General features: G+C 41.0%; 1 protein-coding gene across 7 annotated transcripts in view; it reads left to right on the top strand.

Moving 5' to 3' along the window:
• The first annotated feature begins 7 nt into the window (after positions 1 to 7).
• Positions 8 to 24,580, top strand: part of AREL1 (apoptosis resistant E3 ubiquitin protein ligase 1) — a 43,298-nt gene continuing 18,725 nt past the window's right edge. For 2 of the 7 annotated variants that reach the window (XM_022576549.2, XM_022576552.2), the window contains exons 1-5: positions 8 to 174; positions 17,971 to 18,291; positions 22,190 to 22,250; positions 23,100 to 23,326; positions 24,262 to 24,499. In XM_022576549.2, the coding sequence (XP_022432257.1) occupies positions 22,235 to 22,250; positions 23,100 to 23,326; positions 24,262 to 24,499 (481 nt within the window). In that variant the 5' untranslated portion in view covers positions 8 to 174; positions 17,971 to 18,291; positions 22,190 to 22,234. Of the gene's footprint in view, positions 252 to 14,101; positions 15,978 to 17,970; positions 18,292 to 22,189; positions 22,251 to 23,099; positions 23,327 to 24,261; positions 24,500 to 24,580 lie in introns of those variants that run through there. The other 5 variants (XM_089907954.1, XM_022576550.3, XM_022576551.2 and 2 more) reach the window with 5 other exon arrangements.

Here is a 24,580-nt window from a genome sequence, read left to right as displayed (position 1 = left end):
CCCGGAAGCGGAAGCCGTTTTGGGCAACGGAAAAGCTCAAGCCGGTTCCCGACCCTGGCAGTGTTCTGTACTGGGTTTTCTTGGGGAGGGTCGAGGGACAGTTTTCTGCTGGTGCTGCAGCCGCCTCCCAGGGTAGCAGAGCTGGGACTTCGCCGTGCTGCATCCCCTGCTCGGGTAATGTTTCTCTATTGCATCTCTCCAGCACGGGGCAGAGCCCAGAGGACCTGCCTGCACTAGAGTTCCAGAGAGAGGTAGCACAAGGGTAGGGTGGACGAAATTCTGGGTTGCCCAGTAGCTTGGGGAAACACATTCTCCTCATCCTTCAGCGCTGGGGCATCAGGTCTTTATCGTGCTACGCGGAGGCTCTGGTTCCTACTTGGTTCTCCCAGCCGGCATTGTGCCTGGTGTAGCCAGGTGGACGATCCTCATGATTCTCCCCCGAGTGATTACCGTGTATTCATCTCGGTGAAGCGAGGGATGGAGCAGCGTTTGAGGGCCTTCTTTAGACTGTCTCTAGAAAATTGAGGCATAAGCTTGCATATGTTATTAGTTACCAAGCCAGGAAAATGTTGGGAAATAATTAACATGTATTGTGAAGGCTTGGTGTGTCATCTCTAATGGAAAAGGTAGAGTTTTTGAGAACAAAAAGGGAAAGATAGCTTCCATTTTTTGAGTACCTCCTAGGTACTCTGGTTGTTCTTAACCTTTCGGAGATCCACGGACTATTCTTTAACAAATGGGTACACATACAACATTTGTCATACAATTATGAGACTCTTGGACTCTGAAGCCCATCCGTGAACCCTCTAGGTGGCTGCGCTTTACGTTAAGAACCCCGATCTTACATACTGTATTTGGCACTTTAATTATATTACCTTCTTTGACCTTCACAATAACTTCACTACCCTCTTTTTACATATGGGGAAGCTGAGGCTCAGACTTTGTTCAGGGGTTTGTTTGGGTCTGTTTGATTCCAAAGTCTGTACTTAACTTATTGCACAAAGCTGTCCTAGTGTTTGAAATCCAAAAAGGTTATGAGGTTAAAAAAAAAAAAAAAGCTGACCATTGCAGCATAAGCCTTACTATGAAATATAGTATATTAACATGAAATTTGGAGCCTAACTGATGGAACTAAAAATCCCTGTTCTGCCTCTTACTAGTTGTTTGTAATTGGGTGATTTTATCTGTGCTTCAGATTCTTTACCTGTAAAATGAGTAGTATCTGTCTTACAGGGATGTAATCAAGACTAAATTAGTTGAAGTATGAAGTTCCTAGCACGACTAAACCCTATTAAAGTGTTTTCTGTTATTGTTGTGTGTCTTCTGTCAGGGTATGCCAATTGTGTATTTTAATATAGTTGCTCAATTTGGAACTTGAATGTGTTGATAACCTCAAAAACTTTATTACGTTTTCAGTTCTTGAAAAGCTCAATTGCAGGGTGATTTCTTGTGTTGATTTGAGTAGACAGTTTTCTTCCTACTTCTGCTTCCCCTTTTAGGCACATGTGCATTTAGATAACTTTGTAGGGCACATATCTGACTTTGTAGGCTCTGAATTTTTGATATGGAAATAATTTTATTATGGGAGCATCTACAGATACTGTATGTACCTCTTGCTTTACCCCATTTGTGGTTACTAGAAGTTGCTAATCTTTCGGGAACAGCCTTTCTGCCAAGCTGTCATGGTGATATGATAGCCACCACTTTTTCGATGCATTAGAACCTCTTGGTGATTAGGCAATTAGCTTCTTAAGTAAACATGATTGGTGTGTTTATTTTAAACATTTGGAGACTAATTAGTGTTATATATAGGTTCAGAGGGAAAATTGCATATAATTAAATAGTCATTTGCATTTAAATTCAGGCATTGACAGAAAAACACTCTCTTGGTAATGTGTACCCTGAATTTTGGAATCCACGAACAATAATACATTAAAAAAAAAAGTAGTTTGTAATATCTATTCTGAGACTTTTCTGATTTCCTTGATTGTTAAAACTTGATAGGGAGCTAAATTAATGTAGGAACACCATGGGGGATGAGACCATACTTAGAAAAATATGTTTTGTTGCATTGTAATTTTGTTGTAATCTGAGATTCTTATGGTATAAGATTAAAGTACTCGGATATTCTATAGCATATTTTGATGGTGATGGGAGGGGGAGATGGTGTTTTGTGTTGGGTGGGGGCAGAAAGTAATTGCTTTTGATTACATACTTGTGAGAAAAAGAAATAATTTTAGTCCTTCTCAGCAGTCAAGAGGTTGTTTTGTACTTTTCTGCAGTCTTGAAGAGAAAGAATTGTTCAAGGCAGTCGACCCACAGTTTGAACACATAAATGGGCTTGGACTTCATTCCATTCACTAATTGGTCTAATTTACTAATGTTAAGTTGTTAACAAATTTCTATATAAAATTTTGGATGATGAAAGATTCCAACATCTTGTATTTCAATGTTAGAAAGTTAGAGGTAGATTCACTTTTGTGGCCATTAAGAGAAAAAAAAATTCACAGATATTTTCTTCCTTTTCAACTTACAGTTTTTACACTTATTTTTATGTCTCATGTGATACGAGTTTTTCTCCCAACAAACGTTAGTTGCTGTTAGTTATTTTTCAGTTAGCTTGACTGCCTCTAAATATGGTAGCATATGTGTATAGCATTCCCTACTCCTAAGGTATCGATATTGAATTGGTTCGTAAGGATACCTCAGAAGTACATTACCGCTGCATGTTCATTCATTCAGAAGGCATTTATTGGGGGCCCATTCTGCTCCAGGCAATGTGCTGGTTACTCTTAAAAAGTTCAGGCCTGTATTGGAGAAAGACTTGTGTACAGATAAATTATGGTAGGTGGTTGAACAGATATGCAAATTGAAATATTTTAGAGGAATTATTCTACTTGTTCATCTTTCTAGTAGTGGTTCAGGTCAGAGTAGTGTTGTGTAATATTTATTTAACACTGTAACATACCATATAACAGATCAAATTTTATGACCTTAATGGATCAGTTTACCTTTTAAATCAGTTTACCTTTTAAATGACTTTAGTCATTAAATAGCTTAAGTGTAGATTTTAGTTATCTTTCTTTGGTTTCTTTGCCTTTTGAACGGTTTATGAATAGTTAGCCTTCACTAATATTCTTTTGTATAGCAGTTTCCAAAGTTTTGAGGTTGTTTAACCTTATTATAGTGTGTGGGTATGTGTGAGCATGCCTGAGACTTGATATGGTGTTATGTCACCATGACATTTTCCTGAAGGGACTCTTGAAGCCTGTACTACAAATTATGGTTTAATAGAAAGAGGTGATATCGTTTAGATATTAGAAACCAAACAGTTATGGTAGCTATATGTCTTGTCATTTAGCCTGAATTGGAAACAGCACCATATGATTTTAATATGAATTTTTGTTACCTTGAATAGTTGAGGAATTGGTTATCATGTTTCTCAGAGCTTTTACCTGAAGCATTCATTTCAGTGCAGTTTGCCTGTTGGTGTTGAGATGCTAATTATCAACATCTGTTCATTGTATTTTTTTTAATTAATTAATTAATTTATTTTTGGCAGCGTTGGGTCTTCGTTGCTGCGCGTGAGCTTTTCTCTAGTTTGTCAAGCAGGGGCTACTCTTCGTTGCAGTGCGCGGGCTTCTCATTGCGGTGGCTTCTCTTGTTGCGGAGCACGGGCTGTAGGCACGCGGGCTTCAGTAGTTGTGGCACGTGGACTCAGTAGTTGTGGCTCACAGGCTCTAAAGCACAGGCTCAGTAGTTGTGGCACATGGGCTTAGTTGCTCCGCGGCATGTGGGATCTTCCCGCACCAGGGCTTGAACCTGTGTCCTCTGCATTGGCAGGCGAATTCTTAACCACTGTGCCACGAGGGAAGTCCTGTTCATTGTATTTTTAAAAATACTAACACAATAAATCTTTTAAAATTATTTATTTGTTTGTTTATTTATTTATTTATTTGGCTTGCTGGGTCTTTAGTTGCGGCACACAGGATCTTTTGATTGTGTAATGCGAACTCAGTTGTGGCATGTGAGATCTAGTTCCCTGACCAGGGATCTAACCTGGGTCCCCACATTGGGAGCATGGAGTCTTAGCCACTGGACCACCAGGGAAGTCCCACAATAAATTTTATTAAAAGATTGAATGGTTTAGTAATGATTTTGAGATCCCTTCCTGCTTAGGCACTCTAAGATCTTATACAATATCCCTGTGTAGTTTCTACTTTCTCTTCCCATCTTTTTTTTTTTTTTTTTTTTTTTGCGGTACACGGGCTTCTCAGTGTTGTGGCCTCTCCTGTTGCGGAGCACAGGCTCCAGACACGCAGGCTCAGCGGCCATGGCTCACGGGCCCAGCTGCTCCACGGCATGTGGGATCTTCCCGGACCGGGGCACGAACCCGTGTCCCCTGCATTGGCAGGCAGACTCTCAACCACTGCACCACCAGGGAAGCCCATATCAATCTATTTTTATCCTTTAACAAATGCTAGTTCCTTTTGGACTAGCCTTAAAGACAAAGTGAAATAAAACACTTTAAAAAGCATTTAAAATACATTTCTGTTTTGAAAAATTGGGATTGGCTTAAGTAGATGACCTGTCTTTATGATTCTGTATGTCTGCAGGGCCATCTGATTCCACTAGAACCATACAAGGAACATGAATTTGGTACCCCACATAACCCACCCAACAGACACTAAGCCCACTACTCCTAGAAACCTACTAGCCATACTTAATTCTCTGTCTTTTTTTGGCACTTGTATAAGCTCCCATGTCCACCCCAAGAACTTTGACAAAGCAAGAGAAAACCCAAGTGCTAGTAAAAGTAATTACATAGTAAAAGTTGCTTTTACATTTTAAAGTTCCTTAAATGCTGGCATACTGTGGATATAAAAGTGCAGAGGATTCTTTTGGTTGATCTCCCCACCTCCCTACCCCTAGCATCCATTTCCTCCTTCCTCCTAACAGACTTTTTTCCATGTATTCGCTTTCCTCCCTTGCAGCCACGTGCTTCAGGGAAAGCCAGCCACCTCTTCACGCCAAAGGATGGGGCTGGTTGGCTAAGAATAATTCTATCTGTCTTTACCAGTCTCTAATTTAGGAAAGAAAATGTAATTCAATCTTGGTCAATGACGTGAGAGATTAAGTTGCTGTAGGCTTCTGGAAAAGTCCTTCCTATGCTTTCATTGTATTTTCTATTCATTATTCTTTTTGATCAGAGATCAGGTAAAGATATTCTAAGAATATACAAAATACATTTTCTGTTGTGTCCCTTTGTTTTTATCCATAGATCCAGCCCAGGTTATTTTAAACCCCTGTCTTGTCCACTTAGGGAAGTTTAACTCCAAGGATACCCCTTGGTGTATGTGGTGAAACTATTAGGAAAACAGTTAAAACCTCCCAAGTGTGATCTAGTTTTTCATATCTTGGTGAAGACGGAAACCCAACTGGGCTGCATAAATGGTTTATATCCATAGAAAAGGATCGGAAAGGTTTTGAAAAAACGTTTTAACCAAGCATTACCTAAACTGGGGCAGTGACTTGGGAGGCATGATCAGAATCCTAAGGGGGAGTGAGAATGTAAAGTGGGGAACCATATGTACTTTTTTTTTTTTTCATATGTACTTTTTTAAAACCAGATTTTACGTTGGAAAAAATTTAAGTTCATAGAAAAGATGCAAAATAGTACAGCAAGTTCCTGTATACCTTTCACTCAGATCTCTCCCTGATGTTAATGTCTTACATAATCGCGGTACATTTTGTCACATCTAAGAAATTAACATTGGTATGACATTGGACTACAGACTTTATTTAGATTTCATAAAATTTTCCACTAATATCCTTTTTCTGTTCTAGGATACCACACTGCTTTTAGATCATGTGTAATTTTGATAAATTAGGGTTTCCAGTGAGCTTTTTCTGTGCCATGTATGTGGTCCAATAATCCCCTCTGACCAGTGCTGAGGAGAGAAAGTCATTGACCATGAGAATAAACAATACCACATAGGTAGTGTTTTGTAGCCTTTGATTCCCAGAGCACTGTTAATTCAGTGGGAGAGTTGGCTTTGCTCCCAGGAGAGTGGTGTGAAGTTTCCTGAGAAGCTTAAGAGCTGATCCTGATTGAGGGTCCCTTCCCAGCCTCCACTAACACTGTGTGTTCACCTCATAGATTTTTTTTTAATAGTGTTTATTTATTTTTACTTGTTGACAGTTTGATTTATTTATTTATTTATGGCTGTGTTGGGTCTTCGTTTCTGTGCGAGGGCTTTCTCTAGTGTGGTAAGAGGGGGCCACTCTTCATCGCGGTGCACGGGCCTCTCACTATCGCGGCCTCTCTTGTTGCGGAGCACAGGCTCCAGACGCACAGGCTCAGTAATTGTGGCTCACGGGCCCAGTTGCTCCGCGGCATGTGGGATCCTCCCAGACCAGGGCTCGAACCCGTGTCCCTTGCATTGGCAGGCAGACTCTCAACCACTGCGCCACCAGGGAAGCCCCACCTCATAGATTTTACTATGTGGAACTATCACCAATTATTTACTTGTCTGTCTTCTTTACTAGTTGGTTTCTAAGGGGTCAGGGACTATCTTGTTTTGGAATCCTAAGCATCCAACATATTGCTTGGCATGTAATAGGTTCTTTTTTTTTAATTTATTTATTTTTGGCTGTGTTGGGTCTTCGTTGCTGTGTGCGGGCTTTCTCTAGTCGCGGTGAGCAGGGGCTCCTCTTCGTTGCGGTGCATGGGCTTCTCATTGCTGTGGTTTCTCTTGTTGCAGAGCATGGGCTCTAGGTTCATGGGCTTCAGTGGTTGTGGCTCATGGGCTCTAGAGTGCAGGCTCAGTCAGTAGTTGTAGCGCATGGGCTTAGTTGCTCCGTGGCATGTGGGATCTTCCCGCACCAGGGCTCGAACCCGTATCCCCTGCATTGGCAGGGGGATTCTTAACCACTGTGCCACCAGGGAGGCCCCATGTAATAGGTTCTTAATACACATTTGAAGAAATTAATAAACCCTTGTTTGGTAGCATTGATTATTAGGTCAACAGAAGTTTTGTTTTGAATACCATAACTGTTGAGTTTCTCCTTCAATTTGAGCCATCTTAAGTGGCTAGTTGAGTTTTTCTTCCCAGAATCTTAAACAAGGAACTATGAAGTATTCGTTTAAGGTTCCTCTTTCTTCTGATTATATAAATAATTTATTTTCCTTAAAAAATAAGAGTAGAACTGAAAGTAATAGATGGTAGTAGAGTTAGAAATTGTGTTAGCTTTTGAGTATATGTGTGACAATTCCAGTTTCACCCCACTGGGCTGTACATCTGGCTGTTTGCCTGCCACTTCATGCACAGTTAATGAAATAAAAACTTCCTAGACTTATTGAGGGAGACGGCTTGTCAGATTCAGAGAATTAGTTTAAAATTTTTCCCGTTACAGCCAAGATTCGGTGGCCCAGGGTCACCTAAGCATAAAAGCTGCCATGGTATGGGAACACAGGGGCCTGTTCTAAATCTGTGGATTGGGCACAGTAGAGTCAGTTTGGTAAATAGAAAAAACATCAGGGTAGGAGGGAGTTGTAAATAAAGCTGCTTTTTTCTTGATTTAGAGTAAAGACTGTGACAGGGACAGAGATGAGCCAGTCTTCTATTTTGTTTTTCTCCAGACATCCCATGAAGTTACAAAATGAGCAATGATAATTTCTTGTTTCATTTCTCCCTGTTTTACTAACATTAGCTTTATATACCTTTCTCCTACTTTCTTTGAACTATTCTCTATTCCAGGGGGCATAGAATAGTTTTATATATACTATTCATTTAATTTTGAGTCTGAAGAACTCTGGATTATTTGAAAGAGACTGATGTAATGGAATCCACATTGAATTAAGAAATGTAGAATTACTTTTAAAAACAAGCATCAGGGGTCCAGAAATTTTATGTCATTTGAGGAGAACTGAGGGACTAAGATCTTGCCTACATTTAGAAATGCCGTTTATTAGATTGAAGAAGTGGAACATCTGTTAAAAGATAAAAATCTTTCCAATTCTGAAATAGACTATAACTTAAATAGTGGTTCTTAATGTGGGAAGCTGATTTTGAAAGAAACAAAGGGATAATAAAACTGTGTGACTAATTATGAGATAAGTGGAATGCAGGTGTTTCTTAAAAAGTCTTGCTAAAAACTTTGACAGTGGATTTCCCTGGTGGCACAGTGGTTAAGAATCTGCCTGCCAATCCAGGGGACACGGGCTCGAGCCCTGGTCCGGGAAGATCCCACATGTCGCGGAGCAGCTAAGCCCGTGTGCCACAACTACTGAGCCTGCGCTCTAGAGCCCGCGTGCCACAACTACTGAAGCCCGCGCGCCTAGAGCCTGTGCTCCGCAACAAAGAGTAGCCCCCGCTTGCCCCAGCTAGAGAAAACCTGTGTGCAGCAACAAAGACCCAATGCAGCCATAAATAACAAACAAACAAAGAAAGAAAGAAAGAAAGAAAATTTTAAAGAAAACTTTGACAAGAGATTTTCTTATGCAAAACTTTTAGGTAAAACTTAACAGAAGAAAATCTTTGTGACGTTGAGTTAGGCAAAGATTTTTTTAAAGAAATAAGACACGAAAAAGCACAAACTATAAAAGGAAGAAAAAGATTAATAAGTTGGATTTCATCAAGTTAGGAAAATTAGAAACTTTTACTCTTTAAACAACACTGTTAAGAAAATGAAAAAGCAAGCCAAGAAAATATTTGCCGAATGTATATCTAATAAAGGACTTGTATTCAGAATTTATAAAGAACTCTTACAACTCAGTAGTAAGAAGACAGCTCAGTTTTTTAAAATGGCAGAAGATTTGGATACCAAAGAAGCTTTATAAATAGCCAACAGGCCCATGAAAAGATATTCAATATTGTTAGTCCTTAGGAAAATTAAAACCACAGTGAGATACCACTTCACACCTGTTAGAATGGGTAAAATTTAAAAGATTGATAATACCAAGCATAAGTGGGTATAGTAACGGGACCTCCCATGCATTGCTGGTGGAATTGCAAGGTGGTACAGCCGCTTTGGAAAACAGTTTGGCAGTTTCTTGTAGATTAAATATATACCAACCACACGACCTGGCAATCCCACTCTTAGCTGTTTACCCAAGAGAAATGAAAACGTGCGTCCACATTACACTTGTACTTGAATGTATACCCATAATAGCCCCAGCCTGGATAGAATGTCCTGTACTGGTGAGTGGATAAACAAATTGTTGTACGTCCACATAATGGACGACTACTACCAGCGGTAAAGGGGAATGAACAACTGATACAAGTAATGGCATGTATGGAGCTCAAAAGTGTTATGTCACACACAAAAGACTACATTTTCTATGTGATGTCATTTCTATGGCATTCTGTAAAAGGCAAAATTATAGCAAAAGAAAGTACATCAGTGGTTGTGCAGGAGGGTGGAGGAGGGGGCTGACTGCAAAGGATCATGAGGGAACTTTTGGGGATGATGAAATGTTCTGTATCATGATTGTATTTTATATCATAACCTTATACAGTTGTCAAAACTCTTAATTGTATGCTCTAAATTGGTGACTTACTAGATATAAATTATACTTCAGTGAAACTGATTTTGACAGGAGATTTGACAAGAGATTTTTTTTAACCAGTGATTTATATAGGATTAGAGAATGGATTTAAATTAGTTTGGATCTGAATTTGTTATAGGCATTAAAATAATTTTGAAATAATAATATCACTGAACTGAGTTGCAAAGAGCTTACTAGTTATCAGTGTTGGGTCAAGTTGAGGTTAATATTATTAATGAAAATAGATGGAAATAAATACAAATTTTATTTGAAGAAGTTGCTAGATCAGAGAATGAGAGTTCTAAATAACTAAGGAAAAAAAACTTGAGGGCTGATTTTGAATTCCCCCTCTGGCCTAAATCTTTACTCGGTCTAATACGGCTGACCATCAATTTCTAGAAATAGTCACTTCCTTTTGCCTCCAATAAATTACTTTTATTGGGTGGACCAAAAAGTACCTTCAGTTTTTTAAGTAAAAATAAAAGACACAGTTTTCATTTTCACCACGAACTTTACTGAACAACATTTTCACCCTTTTGTTCCACTACCTTCTGCCATTTTTCAGGCCATTTCATAATTCCATCTTCCCAAAACTTTTTATCTTTTTTGAGCAAAGAACTGTTCCAGGTGCCTTTTACAGTCTTTCAGGGAATTGAAATTTTTTCCATTAAGAGAATTTTGTAAAGACCGAAATAAATGGAAATCGGAAGGTGCAATGTCTGGTGAATACAGCGGATGAATCAGAACTTCCCAGCCAAGCTCTAACAGTTTTTGCCTGGTCATCAGAGACATGCGGTCTTGCGTTATCCTGATGGAAGATTATGTATTTTCTGTTGACTAATTCTGTATGCTTTTTGTCGAGTGCTACTTTCAGTTGGTCTAGTTGTGAGCAGTACTTGTTGGAATTAATCATGTGGTTTTCCAGAAGGAGCTTATAATAGAGGACTCCCTTCTAGTTCCACCATGTACACAACATCACTTTCTTTGGATGAACTGGCCTTTTGTATGGTTGGTGGTGGTTCATTTCGCTTGCCCCACCATCTCTTCCATTCCACTTTGTTGTACAGTATCCACTTTTCATCACCTATCACAATTTGTTTTAAAAATGGAACGTTTTCATTACGTTTCAGTAGAGAATTGCATGCAGAAATATGATCAAGAAGCTTTTTTTCTCTTAACTTACGTGGAACCCAAACATCAAAGTGATTCACATAACCAAACTGGTGCAAATGATTTTCAGTTCTTGATTTGGATATTTTGAGTATGTCGGTTATCTCCCACGTGATATAACGTTGATTGTTCTCAATTATTGTTTCAGTTTGATTGCTATCAACTTCAATTGGTCTACCCAACAGTGCAGCATTGTCCAGCAATAAATCTCCAGCACGAAACTTTGCAAACTACTTTTGACACATTTGATTAGTCACAGCACCTTCTCCATACACTGCACAAATCTTTTTGTGCATTTCAGTTGCATTTTTATCTTTCTTGAAATAATAAAGCGTAATATGCCGAAAATGTTGCTTTTTTTCTTCTGTCTTCAATGTTAAAATGGCTACACAAAAATCACCAATTTTGATAAGTCTTTTTTTAAATGCACACTGATATGACAGCTGTCACATACAATCTAACAAAATTGTTTCAAATGAAGTTAAAGACAGCTAAGTGCTACTAGAGCCATCTTACGGAAAAAACAAAATGAACCTTTTGGACAACCCAATACAATTTTTCTCCTCTGAGTTTCTTCTCATTTTGATTTGCTAGCTCTTTTTGTGGGGCAAGGGCAGGGTATATTTAAAGTTGATCCCCTCAGGCTTCTATGATTAGTCTTTTTCTTGGTCTGCCTGCTTTCTCTGGCAGTCTTTTCCCATTCTCCATGTCTTTTAACTGCCCTCAGGATCCTGGTATCTATAGCTTCAGATGCTGATTTCCACTCATCTTGTGGATATACTCGACTGGATATCCTATAGACACTTTAAACTTAACATGTTCAGTTCTGCACTCATTACTTTCCTTACATATTTGCTCTGCCTCCTTAATTCTCTACCATTATTCATCCAGGCTCCCAAGCATAGAAAATCCTGATTTGTCCTTGGCTTCTTGCTCTCCTTGATCTTTTCAGCCTTGCAGATCACCAATCTGTTGCTTCTAACAGAAATAAAGCATATGCTAGTCTCTCCCTCTCTACATCACAGCCAGTACCTAGTAGCTCCCTTGGACCAGTATCCTCTTGTCTCTCAGCCATTGATCTGTCTTTCTCTTCAGAGTCTCTTTCACATTGCCCCCAGAGTTACTTCTTTTTAAATGTGTGATCCTCTTACTCCCTTAGTTAAAAAACATCTCTTGGGGCTTCCCTGGTGCCGCAGTGGTTGAGAGTCTGCCTGCCGATGCAGGGGACACGGGTTCGTGCCCTGGTCCGGGAAGATCCCACATGCCGCGGAGAGGCTGGGCCCGTGAGCCATGGCCGCTGAGCCTGCGCGTCCAGAGTCTGTGCCCCGCAAGGGGAGAGGCCACAACAGTGAGAGGCCCGCGTACCGCAAAAACAAAAAAAACAAAAAAAAATCTCTTGTGGTTTTGTTGTCATTGTTGCTTAGAGTCTAATAAAATGAAGTCATATTCCTTTAAAATTACAAATTAAATATTTCTGAGCTCTCATTCTTCCTATCCCAAGAATGTCTTTCCCTCCCGCCCCCTTTTTGGAGGTTCTTCTTTTTTTTTTTTGGAGGTTCTTCTTGATGCATCAGTATTCCTGGGTAAGAGGGTAGGCTCTGGAATCACACTGCCTGGTTCCTTCAGTTGTCAGCTTAGTGACTACAGACAAGTTATTTGAGCTCTCTGTACCTCTGTTTCCTAATCTCTAAAATATGCATAATAATATGGTTACCTTATATGGTTGCTGTGAGAGTTAAATGAGATAATATATGAAACACTTCAAACAGTGCTGGCGTATAGTAAGTTCTCAATGCAGGTGGATTCTTCTTTTTATCATTATACTTAAAGAAATCCAGAAAACTTATTATTTTGGATTGTTGCTGTGGTTGTTTCCAAATGAGATTTCTCTGGATCTCTCATCTTTCCTGATGAGGAATGAATATAAATGAAAACTGTATAACTTGGCCGAACCAAGTTCCCTCAGGTACACTCTGTGCCATCTTCCTCATTTATTTGGGTTGGGCTGCTTGGGCATAAATCACCATCATAACCTGGCAACCCCACAGCTTGGTTTGCACATAAAGCCGTATCCCCCAGGGCTCTCGTGTGGTCCCAAGTCACCTGGGTCTAGTTGCCAGTCTCAGCTAGTCCTCCCTTCCCTTATATTCCAAGTCTTGCTTCCCAAGCGCAGCTGAATTCCTTTCTTTTCTCAGTGCATCTCCATTTTATATCTGAGGCAGCTGAAGATAAGCTAATTAGCTTGTCCAGGATTGCTTCGTTGTGAGATTCATGCTCTTGACCCCTGCACTGTACTGTACTTAGAATCAGTCACCCTGTGTGGCCCAGGTGGTTTTCTAAACACTTTGCTTTTGTAATGCTTAACATTTTATCACTCTCTCTCGACTCAGTACTTTTACTTACAAAGTTTTAGCAAATAATTTTTTTTTATAATTGTATGCAGTGTTTCACAGAACTAACCCCCGAGGGTTTTTTTTTTTTATAATTCTACAGCATTTCTATTGACTGATTGATTGGCTGTGTTGGGTCTTCGTTTTTGTGCGAGGGCTTTCTCCAGTTGCGGCAAGTGCGGGCCACTCTTCATCGCGGTGCGCGGGCCTCTCACTGTCGCGGCCTCTCTTGTTGCGGAGCGCAGGCTCCAGACGCGCAGGCTCAGTAGTTGTGGCTCACGGGCCTGGTTGCTCCACGGCATGTGGGATCTTCCCAGACCAGGGCTCGAACCCGTGCCCCCTGCACCGGCAGGCAGACTCTCAACCACTGCGCCACCAGGGAAGCCCAGCAAATAATTTTAAGCTAAGAGAAAATACAGATATCTAGGGATGGAGGAACATAGCAGAAAAAATAAAATGTGAGTATATGAAATGGGTGGTAACGGGGTAGTATATCAGCAGTTGAGGGGAGGCTGCAGTGCTTTTCAAAATTTTCGGCTCAAGTACCTCTAATGGTAGAGGATAGGGGGCATGTCACCCTTTGGGGGCTGGGAACAGAGCCCCAAGGAGCCTTTCTGCCTCAACTACAAAATATATATGAACGTTTTGAACCTACCCATGTTTTATCTTTAGGAATTCTTGCATATTTTGCATTCTATTTTATTATCTATGAGTTTGTTTTAACATGAGAATATTTTTTCTCCCCACTACCTCATCCTCTAATAACTAGATGCAGTGGGAATGTGTCTATTTATCCTCTGTCTTCTAGCACATTCTGGCATGCCCCAATGCCCACACCTGGGGAGCATGGAATGGGGTTATAGTCTAATACAGCAGCATTCTAGCTTTCTGTTTTGGGGGATAGTCTAGTCAGGAGTATTATGTCACGGAACCGAGGAGGGTGAGCTCATCTTGTTCTGACTAACGAGGCTGTTCCTGGAAGGCTGCAGTCCGTTGGAGGCACCTCATTACCAGATCGCTGGGGACCAGCTGGAGAGAGTTCACAGAAGACCCACAGGAATGATTAAGAGACTGGAGGGGCTGACGGATGAGGAACGGATAGAAATGAAAATTGCATAACTTGGCTGAACCAAGGTAGCAGGAATACACAACTGTATAAATATCTCAAGAGTATTAACTTGATGGGGGAAGGCAATCTTTTATGGTGGGATTTCGGGGTGGGGAGAATAAACCAAGGGTGAAATTAAGCAAAGGAAAATGTAAACTAATAATCTAAAGTGTCTGTTGGCACACTTTGGTTCTTGGAACCTCCTTAGTTGGACCACTCTACCTTGTGGGCCTTTTGCTAATTGAATGATTTGTTTTTTTTAGTTTGACTTCCGTGGACTTGCGGCTGCTGCTTCTCTGTGTAGAGAACGCTGGAGACTACTTCTTAACAAAGCGAATGTCTGTCTTTTGTCCTGTCTTGTTTTGTGGGACTCAGTGGTTGATACTTGGAACTCCTATGTGCTGCCACTATCTCTTTATGCACCAGAATTCTGAAGTGGACTTTCACATAGTTTTCTTTTTTTAATTAATTTTTTATTGGAGTATAGTTGATTTACAATGTTGTGTTAGTTTCTACTGTACAGCAAAGTGAATCAGTTATACATATACATATATCCACTCTTTTTTAGATTCTTTTCCCATATAGGTCATTACAGAGTACTGAGTAGAGTTCCCTGTGCTATACAGTGGGTCACAGCTTTTTAGAATAGCACTGTAAAAGTAGAAACTCAGTATGTATTGTAGTAATTTTAGAAACCCATATACAGTATTTGGTCCCTGCGGTACCGGTTGGTTTCAGGAAATTATAGCCTTGATGAAATCCAAGCATGATTATATGAAACACGTACTTGGGAAATGATTGTATGAAATTCCTATTTGGAGTATGGAAGGCATAAAACTTTTAAATAACAGTTGAAATTAGCCAGGAGAAACATTTGCATAATGTTGCCAGTTTTATAGCCCTTTTCCTAAGAAGGGGTAGTAGAACTGGAAGAAAGTGATTGTTATGCTTTTTTGATATATAAAAATGAGTTCATTTATACGACACATTTCTGTACTTTTAAGACTAAGTCATCTATACCAGAGATTGGTAAACGTTTTTCTGTAGACGGTCGGATAGGAAAGCTTTGTAGGCCATACATCTCTGCTGCAACCACTCAACCCTGTGTTGTAGCTCAAAGGCAGTCAAAGGCAAAATGTAAACGAATAAACTTGGCTGTGTTTATTCTTCTTTTACAAAACTTTTTTTTTTTTAAACAAAAACCAGTAGCTGTCTGGATTTGGCCTGCAGGCTGTAGTTTGCCACCTCCTCCTGCAGTAGACCCTTGCTCCTGAAAGCATGGTCTGCAGACCAGCAGCATCAACATTACCTATGAACCTGTTAGAGATGCAGAATATTGGGTCCCTTCTCAGCTGACTGCTCTAGAGTCTAGACCATGTTTCCTGAACTTTAACATGCATAGGAATCACCTGGGTAGCTTGTAAAAGTATGGACTCTGAGGACTTCCCTGGTGGCGCAGTGGTTAAGAATCCGCCTGCCAATGCAGGGACACGGGTTCAACCCCTGGTCTGGGAGATCCCACATGCCACAGAGCAACTAAGCCCGTGCGCCACAACTACTGAGCCTGCACTCTGGAGCCGAGAGCCACAACTACTGAGCCCATGTGACACAGCTACTGAAGCCCTCGCGCCTGGGCCTGTGCTCCGCAGCAAGAGAAGCCACCGCAATGAGAAGCCTGTGCACCGCAACGAAGAGTAGCCCCCGCTCGCCTCAACTAGAGAAAGCCCGCGCGCAGCAATGAAGACCCAGCGGAGCCTAAGTAAATAAATAAACAAACAAACAAAAATATTGTTTCCTTATTTGAAAAAAAGGGTAACTTGCCTTTTTAGGGAGAAAAAAAAGAGTATTTAGAAACTTTTTATGTGTTCCCGCATCATTAAGAATTTGGGGGACTTCCCTGGCCGTCCAGTGGTTAAGACTCTGTGCTTTGGGCTTCCCTGGTGGCACAGTGGTTAAGAATCCGCCTGCCAATGCAGGAGACACAGGTTCGAGCCCTGGTCCAGGAAGATCCCACGTGCTGTGGAGCAACTAAACCCATGCGCCACAGCTACTGAGCCTGCGCGCCTAGAGCTCGTGTTCCGCGAAGCCACCGCAATGAGAAGCCTGTGCACCGCAACGAAGAGTAGCCCCCGCTCTCTGCAACTAGAGAAAGCCCATGTGCACAGCAACAAAGACCCAACACAGCCAAAAATAAATAAATAAATTGATTAATTAAAAAAAAAAAGACGCTGTGCTTCCACTGCAGGGGGCACAGGTTTGATCCATCCGGTATGCCGTGTGGCACAGCCAGAAAAAAGAATTTGGAAAATACTAAAAGGTACAGGTAGAAAATAAAAACGTCTATAATTCAAAACACCTAGAGATGACCACATTTTTATGTTGCTCCTTCCAGTCTTCTGTATGTAATATAATATTTTAAAAATTGGGCTCATGATATGTAAATAAGTTTGTGCTTGCTTTTTCATTTAACATTTTATTTGTGAGTGATTCACTGTGATATTCCTTTAAAGTGTAATTTTTTTAATGCTTATATAGCATTCTAATGGATCTCTTATAGTTTATGCAGTTCTTCTCTTCTTTGTGGCTCCTTTAAACTGGTTCCGATTGCTAGTTGACCCAGGTTTTGGCTGATGTACTTGGCGAGTCTATGACCATATTTTAAAATAATTACACATACTTATTTATTTTTAATTATAAAAGTTTGACAACTTGTTGGATCTGGTGGCTTTCACCCATTCTGTTCTTCTGGTCTGGTTAGCATTTTGTGTTTTCTTTTTTGGTCTCCCATGATAGAGAAGCAGTAGAGTGGTCATCAGAAGCATGGAGTCTGAGTCCAGGTTGTCTGGGTTTGACTCTACTATGTACTGTGTGTAATCTTGAGAAAGTACCTTGAGAAAATGCCTCAGTTTCCTCATCTGTAGAATAGGGATAATTGTATCTGTGTCTTAGGGTTGTGAGTTAATACACATGAAGCACTGAGAACAGTTCCTGCCATGTGGAAAGGGACTGTCTCTTTTCATTTAATGATCAGTAGTTTCTTCTCATGTGTTCTCTGGTGGCTGTTCTTGCCAGAAACCCCTTTCTGCTACATTTAGTTCATGAATATCTTTGAGTTACAGACTGACTTTACTGAACTTTGTTACTCAGTGACTTTATCTTGAATGTTCACAAAAATTTTCCCCTTACTCACAGTAGCAAATTTTACTGTTTTAAAGATAAAGTCAGTATTGTTTAACCGTGTCTTGGAAATGCATACATGGGCACAAAGGAAGCAGACTGCATAGGCTGATGGATTGGGTTTTAAAGCTCTTGGTGGTTTCCTCTTTCCAGCTGAGTATTACCTTGATTCCTTATCAGGGCATACAAGGCCCTCTGCAGCCAAGCCCTGCCTGTGCTCTCCTTTCATTTCTCTTCACCTTGTTCCCAGCCCCATTAAAGTGAAACTGGGTGTGTGGTTGTGACGAGGCTCACTCTAAATCTGTGCTCTACTCTGCATCTACTGAAGGGTTGGAGTCCACTGAAGTGCTGGAGCTCTCTTCTGGGGAGTGACACAGCTAAGCCCGTGAGATCGCCACTTGGCTTTTCTTGCGGACTTTTAATTGGGAAAACTTGGTCAGAGATTACCTGCCTTTGGTTATTTTTAGTGCCACAGGGTTTCCATTGTCTATTCTATACCTCCTCTTTGTTATTTTCTGGGGGTTCTCTTTGAGAGATAAAAATCTATTCCACTGACTCTATTTTTTTCTTTGTAGCATAGGATCCCGAGACAGCAGAACAGATGCACCCTTTGGCAGCCGATTGCACCCTGCACTAGAGAGAAGTCCAGGGATGTTATATTTTGGGATTATATTTCTCCACCGTGGAATTCATGCAGTTCATTCCAGAAACATTGACCCTCTGCTTCTGTGACACACCCTCGCTGAAGGTCTGATGGACAGACACTTTCTCTTGACCTTGCAGCTGTTTTCTTTCATGTGGAAGTTGGAAGACAAGGTGAAAGTGGCCAAAAGTTACCTGCTTTGGTGGATAGGTGTGCTCCCCTTGGTTCTCAGAACATGGGCCCTCGTTTAAAGGTAAGGTGACAGACTAGTTAAGATTTACTTATTATTGGGATGTAGAACATGGACTCAGTGACCAGTTTCTAAGCCCTCTCAGCAGGGGATAGCATTGACGTGCACAGCTGCAGTTGGATTTGACTTTGCTCCCAGCAGAGCAAATTTGAGTATGAAGAAATCAATTCTCCATTTCTGGGAATAGACTTTTTCACAACCAGTCTTCAATGTTAGGGCTAAAATTTATTTGATATTGTAATTATAAATCTTTTACTAAAAAAAAAACGCAGAGAGTTTTAGAATATGTATGTCAATCAACTTTCTAACATTCCCTTGAGACATTTCCCCTTGCCCTTTTCTGTAGGTAGTGTGAGCCAAAGGTCTGTAGTATTGAGCGACTTGCCCAGGATCTTTTAGTAAGCAAGTGATATTTTTGCATTAGATAATTGGTACTGCATTCCATTTTCCTTTGTAACGTTTTATTTTTATTTCAAAAGATTTAAAAAGGGGCCGTAAGCATTTGTCTTTCTAATTTTATCCTCGGTAAGATTGGGTAATGCTTTTCACACTTTCTTTTACTGGTTTCTTAAATCTTTTCTCTTCCCAAATACTTCACTATCCCTATGACTCCACTCTTTTTCATGATTCACTGTTATATGAGGTTAAGAACACTGGGCTTCAGAGTTAGACAGGCTTGAGTCACTTAACCTGCTGGAAGATGTTCAGCAAGTCAACTTTTCTAAGCCTAGGGTTTGTTTTTTTTCAAGTCTCTAAAATAAGAATAATAATGCTTATTTACCAAGTTGTATTGGTGACAATTACTTGGGCTAACCTGTAAAACACCTAGTACATTGTTTGGCCTGTGGTAAGTGGCTCAATAAGGGGGTTGTAAGTTATGGTGGGGTGGGAGCAGAGACAGGGCAGAGAGGGCACGACAGGTACAGTAAGAGGACAGAAAATGCCTACAGAAGAGGTGAATCTGGAATAAAAGTGATTTGAGGGGTCACCCTAAAAGGAAACCCTGTACTCAAAGACAAAGGCATGGAAGCTTTGTGATAGCATCCAGAAAGGAGGAAAATGCAGAAGGAAGGCAAGTTTAGAATGTGACCATGGGTAAAATTGAGAGATGGGTAAGTATTGTTGGGGAGTTTTTTTGAGAGGTATTGTAGAGAAGTGGGACAGTTTATAAAGATCACATCAATGAGTGATGAATTGACAGAGCTAACTCCCTGATCACAAGGAGGCTTCACAGAGAAGAGAGGAGAGTTTGGAAAAAAGTAATAATTGGTATGCTGAGTTTTAAATAATAAAGGGAATTGGAGTAGAAATGTAGAATTGACCTTTTGGAAAAGGTCTAGGTGATCTAGATCAGTGGTGATGATTTGGTTGAGTGACAAGTGAATGGGGAAAAAATGGACAAGGACTTAACAAGGTCAAGTTCATTATTACCAGCCACGAGGACCAAGAAAGACTATGGCTGTTCCACACCGTTCCCCCAGTATCTGACATATTAAGTAGGTACTCAGTATTTGTTGGATGAGTTATTTTAGTATTAATTTTTTAAATCTTCATTATAAAAATTTTCAGACATAAAATTAGAAAAGTTTAAAGAACTCCCACATAGGCAGAGATTTTAAGTATGGTAAGAGAATCCTTGCCTTTTGTAGTTCTGATGCATTTCTCATTGAATGAAGTGTGGACCAATAGAGAGGTTCCCTCAGTTTCTTACTGGCTCTGAAACGAAAGAGTAGTGATGCTGCTACTACTATTGATAATAATTATAATAATAATTAAAACTGAGAACTCACTGTGTGCCAGGCACCATTCTAGGCTGTTTACATGTGTTAACTCTTTTCATCCTCACAACACCCCAGTGAGGTACACACAGATATTAGCCCCATTTGATGGATAGGGAAACTGGCAGATTATAGAGAGATTAAATAAGTTGTCCGTGGTTACCCTGTGAGTGGCAGAGAACGGATTTGAACCCAGGTAGTCTAGCTCTAGTCTAGTCATGCCCTCATCCTCTATATTATTCTCTTTGCTCTGCTGTTTGATTTGAGAGTCTTGATGGCTATGGAGAGTTATATTGAAGTCCTATCACACTAAAGGAGATGGTGTCGTAGAAATTATTAAACTTCATCTCTTTTTACGGCAATGAGAATTCTGAAGCTTAGACAGGTCACACAGTTGCAGCCCTGGAACTGGTCTCCAGGTTCTGACTTACTGCTTGTCAGCTGCCTCTCACAGAAAAGGTTGTTGTGGTTGTCAGAGACAGTACATAGGAATTTTCCCAGCCCTCATGATGTGTGCCATAAATTTAGCATTGCTCTATTCCTCTAAGGAGTAAGAGACTTAAGACCACAAGTCTGTAACATCACCTACATATACTTCATTTTCTACTGAGTGCTGTAACTTTACTGAGGGCTAAATGTTCACGTCCAGGATCAGATTGAATGACGTCCAACTGAGGGAGTATTTAAGACAATTAAACTGCTGGTTTCGGTTCCACCAAGTCACCTAGTATATCCTATAAGGCACAGAGAGTTGCTTTTTGAGAGATGATAGCAGCTTTTCAGCATAAGGTCCCAGGAGATGAGATTCTTGTTTGGGAAGGAGGCTCACTAGTTGTGATCTCAAATATTGAGTTAGTATATTGTCCTCTGGAGAGCAACTTAATTCATGTGTATTGACAGTGTTAATGTTCCCTGTGTGGATTTCTTTTCTGGTAGGACTTTGGACACCAGTCTAAATAGGGATTTCTATGAAACTTGACATGGTCATTCCTCAAATTACCTACTCCCTATGGATTCCATTGGATATATTGTTATCAAAGGATCTAATGGCCATTTTTGGTCACTCTTTCTCTTAAATTTTCCCAGCATAATCAGACATAAAAGCACACTTGGTTGGAAAAAAAAAAAAAAAAGTTGTTTTGGTCCCTCCCAAATCTGAGCATAGAAATTTTCAGCTGTCTTGTCTCTAAGTTATATATTAGTGCTGATAAAAGGTGCTGGGTTGAGATATACCATTGATAACCTTAATATATATTGACTTGAAAAGAAAGAATGAATTTAGTGCATTGTGGCTTGGAGAGCATGTACAGTCTATGCTAAGGTCAAAACTCAGTGATAAGATAGGAATGTCAGTGAGCATTGCATTTTTCCGTGGCAGTACCGTGGGTGGTTCAAATGAGTAATAAGATTGAAGTCTTATTCTGGAGATAAGTCTAATAACAGTGTAAGTTTCCCCTCAGACTCTGGCCCCTATTTGAATTGTTCTGACTTTGGCAGGCATCACTTAGGATGAGAAGTACAGTCTCCTCCTTTGCTTCCTTCCTCTCCCTGGCCTCTCTGCTGAGCTCATCTTCCACAGGGCCTGTTAGTTTGTCTGATTGGTAACAGCAAAAGAAAATGGTTTCTCTTACATACCCATTGCTTATTATTGGGATGACCCAGAGTTCATTTTAATTACATAATGCCAACATGATGATAATAATCCTTTTAAACATTTTATATAACTATTTCTACTTAGATGAATTACTTCCAGAAGGCAAACATAAGGGGAAAGTGACTCCATTATCTTCCTTGCCTGTGTTAATTAGTACCACTTCGCATGGGGGAGGTAAACTGTCTTGGGGCCCTGGATCCAAGAAGATGAAAGCCATGCTATTACATTTTGTGATTAGAAGTGGCTGTTTGTGGTATTCCTAGGGTGGTCGGTAGATTGGAAGTCTTTAGGAGGGGGAATGATGGTCTCTCTTTCTCTGAAATGTTGTAGGGCACCTGTCAAGCTAGAGAGAGAGCAGGGATAGTAAGGCTGGAGATGGTAGGCTCAAGCCACATGCTCTGCTTTGTCTCTCTCTGAGACAGCTGTAAGGAAGAGTTAGAGGAAAAACTAAACAAGTTTTCTTTTGCAGCTGCAGCTGTGATCCTCGGCTGTCTGTTGGCATTGAAGGGACCTGATGTTTTACGTCATTGGTACGTTATAGAAAGAGCTCTCTATTATTTCTTTGTTAGGGTTGCTTATATCATTTTTTGCCTCCTTACCTCCCCCTTTCTCCTTGAAAATAGACTTAGAAATATTTCCAGGCATGCCAGAATGTACCTTCACAGAGTTGGCAGTGTTATTCATTCATTTGGGAAATATTTATTGAGTAATTATGACCAGTGCCAGATGCTGTTTCCTGTTGAGTCAAAGTCGAATAAGGCAAAAATCTGCCTCCATGGAGTTCATAACATGAAGGGGGAGAAAAGTTATAATAGATGAATGCATGCACGGGAGTTTGAGGGAGCCCAGAAGAAGGAACCCCTAACTGTGGCAGGGATTGGGGAGGGCTTTTGCCAAGTGGCCAAGGAAGGGGAAGGCTTCCAAATGGAGAGAGTAGAGTGCACATTCTTTTTACTATGTTAGGACCCAGTACATGACGGGAGGTTGGGGGTAGGCATCGTATGTGGACCATGGTGTAGAACAAGGGTTGGTAATCTTTTTCTGTAAAGGGCCAAAGAGTAAATATTTTCAGCTTCCCAGGCCATACAGTCTCTGTCACAACTACTGAACTCTGCGGCTTTAGGGCAAAGGCAGCCCTAGACAACAGTAAATAAGTGGGTGGGGCTGTGTTTCAGTAGAATTTTATTTACAAAAACAGGCAATGGGTGGGATTTGGTCCGAGGACCCTGGGATGGAAGTTCCTCTCTTCACGCACAGAGGTAGTGACCCAGGAGAGGGTGTCTTTGGAATTCTTGCTGGACAGATGACTGGCCTGTTCCACAGTGAGAAGCTGTAATGTGTAACTGGCGGGTGGTGTGTGTGTTCTCTCTTTTACATAGGTGGCATCACAGTGTCTGTGGTTGCATTCTTCTTCACAATTAAGTTCCTCTTCGAGCTTGCCGCACGTATAGTCAGCTTCCTCCAGAATGAGGACCGAGAACGCCGAGGGGACCGGACTATATATGACTACGTGCGGGGAAATTACCTGGATCCCCGGTCATGCAAAGTCTCCTGGGATTGGAAGGACCCCTATGAGGTGGGCCACAGCATGGCCTTCCGAGTGCATGTAAGGGAATGTTTCTGTCTCCGTACCCACTGGGGTTTCTGAGTCAGTTGCCTTCCAGAATCCAGTTCAGTCTGTTGGTGGTGCTGGCCTGAAACGTTCATGTTCTCCAACACCTCCCCACCCCCACCCCCCAGGAACTTGGGAATTGTTGACATCTGAAGAGTCATACATTTCTCTATCATTTTGGTTTAATAGGTGCTTAGCTTGGAAGAAGTATAAAGCTTAATGTTACATTTTCAAAGTGAGAAAAATATTACTGAAAAGAGTAGGTGCTACAGATTAGGGGTTGGCAAACCATGGCCCAAGGGCCAAATCAGGCCCACTTCCTGCTTCTATAAATACAGACTTACTGGAACACAGCCACACCCATTCATCTTCCTGTACTGCCTATGTATGCTTTCACGTTTGAGGAGTTAACCACAGTTGAGTAACTGTGTATGACCCGCAAACCAACAGCTTTACTCTCTGGCCCTCTGCAGAAAGTTTGCTGCCCCTTGCAATGACTTCTCCACTGTAGCCTTGTGCTTAGCTCCATAGTCTGAACCCCACTAGCCCTGCCTAGTGCTTTTGTTCACTCAGTGCCAGTGGTACCCACTGACTTACCTTTACGTTTGGGTTAGCAGTGATAATATAAGAAAAAAGGGCAAGTAAGACAGGGTAGGCAGCATCTGTGGTTCAGAAGTGTCAAGTTGAAATGGACTCAATGGTGTATTTTACCCCTCTCCTCAGAATACATTAAGAATTTGTTCGTGACTTAATGGTTTTCTTTGAAGCATTGAGAGAATTTGTTCCCTCATGTGTGAGCAGGACTGTAGGAGTGGGTGGATACAGAGATTTACCAGTCACCTCCTCCCTCCCCACACTCTCTCAAGTAACACAGGAAATGATTTTCTCCCTCTGCTCAATAATGGGTGTCCCTCTTCTCCCCACCGCAGTTATTCTATAAGAACGGGCAGCCCTTTCCTGCACATCGGCCTGTAGGACTAAGAGTTCACATCTCTCATGTTGAGCTAGCAGTGGAAATTCCAGTGACCCAGGAAGTCCTCCAGGAGCCCAGTTCCAACGTGGTCAAGGTGGCCTTCACTGTGCGCAGGGCTGGGCGGTACGAAATCTCAGTGAAGCTTGGTGGATTAAACGTGGCCTATAGTCCCTACTACAAGATTTTTCAGCCTGGTAGGTTGTTTTTTCTTTCTTTCTCTCCCTCCGTTCCTTCCTTCCTTTTTCTTTTCCTTTCTTCTTTTCTTAAACAGTGCC

This window comes from Delphinapterus leucas, chromosome 2, assembly GCF_059928025.1.
Source record: "Delphinapterus leucas isolate spDelLeu-1000000601 "Yukka" chromosome 2, BTC_Dleu_Yukka2, whole genome shotgun sequence".
Classification (NCBI taxonomy): domain Eukaryota; kingdom Metazoa; phylum Chordata; class Mammalia; order Artiodactyla; family Monodontidae; genus Delphinapterus; species Delphinapterus leucas.
The sequence above is the reverse complement of the archived record's forward strand: the minus strand, read 5'-3'. Positions and strand labels throughout refer to the sequence as shown.